Here is a 741-nt window from a genome sequence, read left to right on the forward strand (position 1 = left end):
ACCCGTGATCCCCTTTAAGACCATGTGTAGTGTTCGTTGTGCGTCTACCATGGGGTCCCGATACTTGCTAGCATTTTCCTCGTGATCTTCGTCATAGTGCTTGTACACTTCTTCGTACGTCACTTCTTTTAAAAAGGCCAAATTGGATCGAGATGTTCCCAGTTTGCAAAACTCTTTAGTATAAGCATCGACTAGTGATTGTCGCGATGTTACCTTGATTTGATGAAATGTAGATGCTGCTGTCTCTAATAACTGTGTACTGAGCAGAGTATCATCCCGATCTCTCTCGAAAGGCTGTTCTCCGGTGTGACTTCCGACTCTTGCATATAATTTACACAAAGCGCATTTTTTTTCTGGGTCGAATCCCGGTAAAGGAACAGTAACACCGACGCCAGATTGGTCGTCGTCTTCGTCGTCGTCGTCGTCATCAGTTTCCCCTGTTAAATCGATAGCATCAGACACTAACTGGGATGCGTCACAATATGCCATATCGTCGGATGCACTTAAAGGACCTATGTCACGACCTGCGCATGTGCAGGATTTTTGCGTGCTCTGTTGAATTTCTCAACTTTCCGCCATATTGGACTTAGGAAATCAGGCCGATTTTTGGCAGCAAACCCCCGTTTATAGTACGTTTACAGTACAGTTCTTGCTCGTATACTTGAGTATTTTCTTCGCCCAGTTTTATTGTGCCTATAGACGCGAAACCATGATCTCGGACGTGGCTACAGAGTCTGTGGC

At 45.3% G+C, this 741-nt stretch overlaps 1 protein-coding gene across 1 annotated transcript in view; it reads left to right on the plus strand.

Annotated features, from left to right (window-relative positions):
* The first annotated feature begins 514 nt into the window (after positions 1-514).
* LOC138036877 (P2X purinoceptor 7-like) overlaps positions 515-741 on the plus strand; it is a 2,403-nt gene continuing 2,176 nt past the window's right edge. The window contains exon 1 of the mRNA XM_068882933.1: positions 515-741. This exon is cut by the window's right edge and continues 1 nt beyond it. Within this exon, the coding sequence (XP_068739034.1) occupies positions 710-741 (32 nt within the window). The 5' untranslated portion in view covers positions 515-709.

This window comes from Montipora capricornis, unplaced genomic scaffold, assembly GCF_036669925.1.
Source record: "Montipora capricornis isolate CH-2021 unplaced genomic scaffold, ASM3666992v2 scaffold_508, whole genome shotgun sequence".
Taxonomy (NCBI): domain Eukaryota; kingdom Metazoa; phylum Cnidaria; class Anthozoa; order Scleractinia; family Acroporidae; genus Montipora; species Montipora capricornis.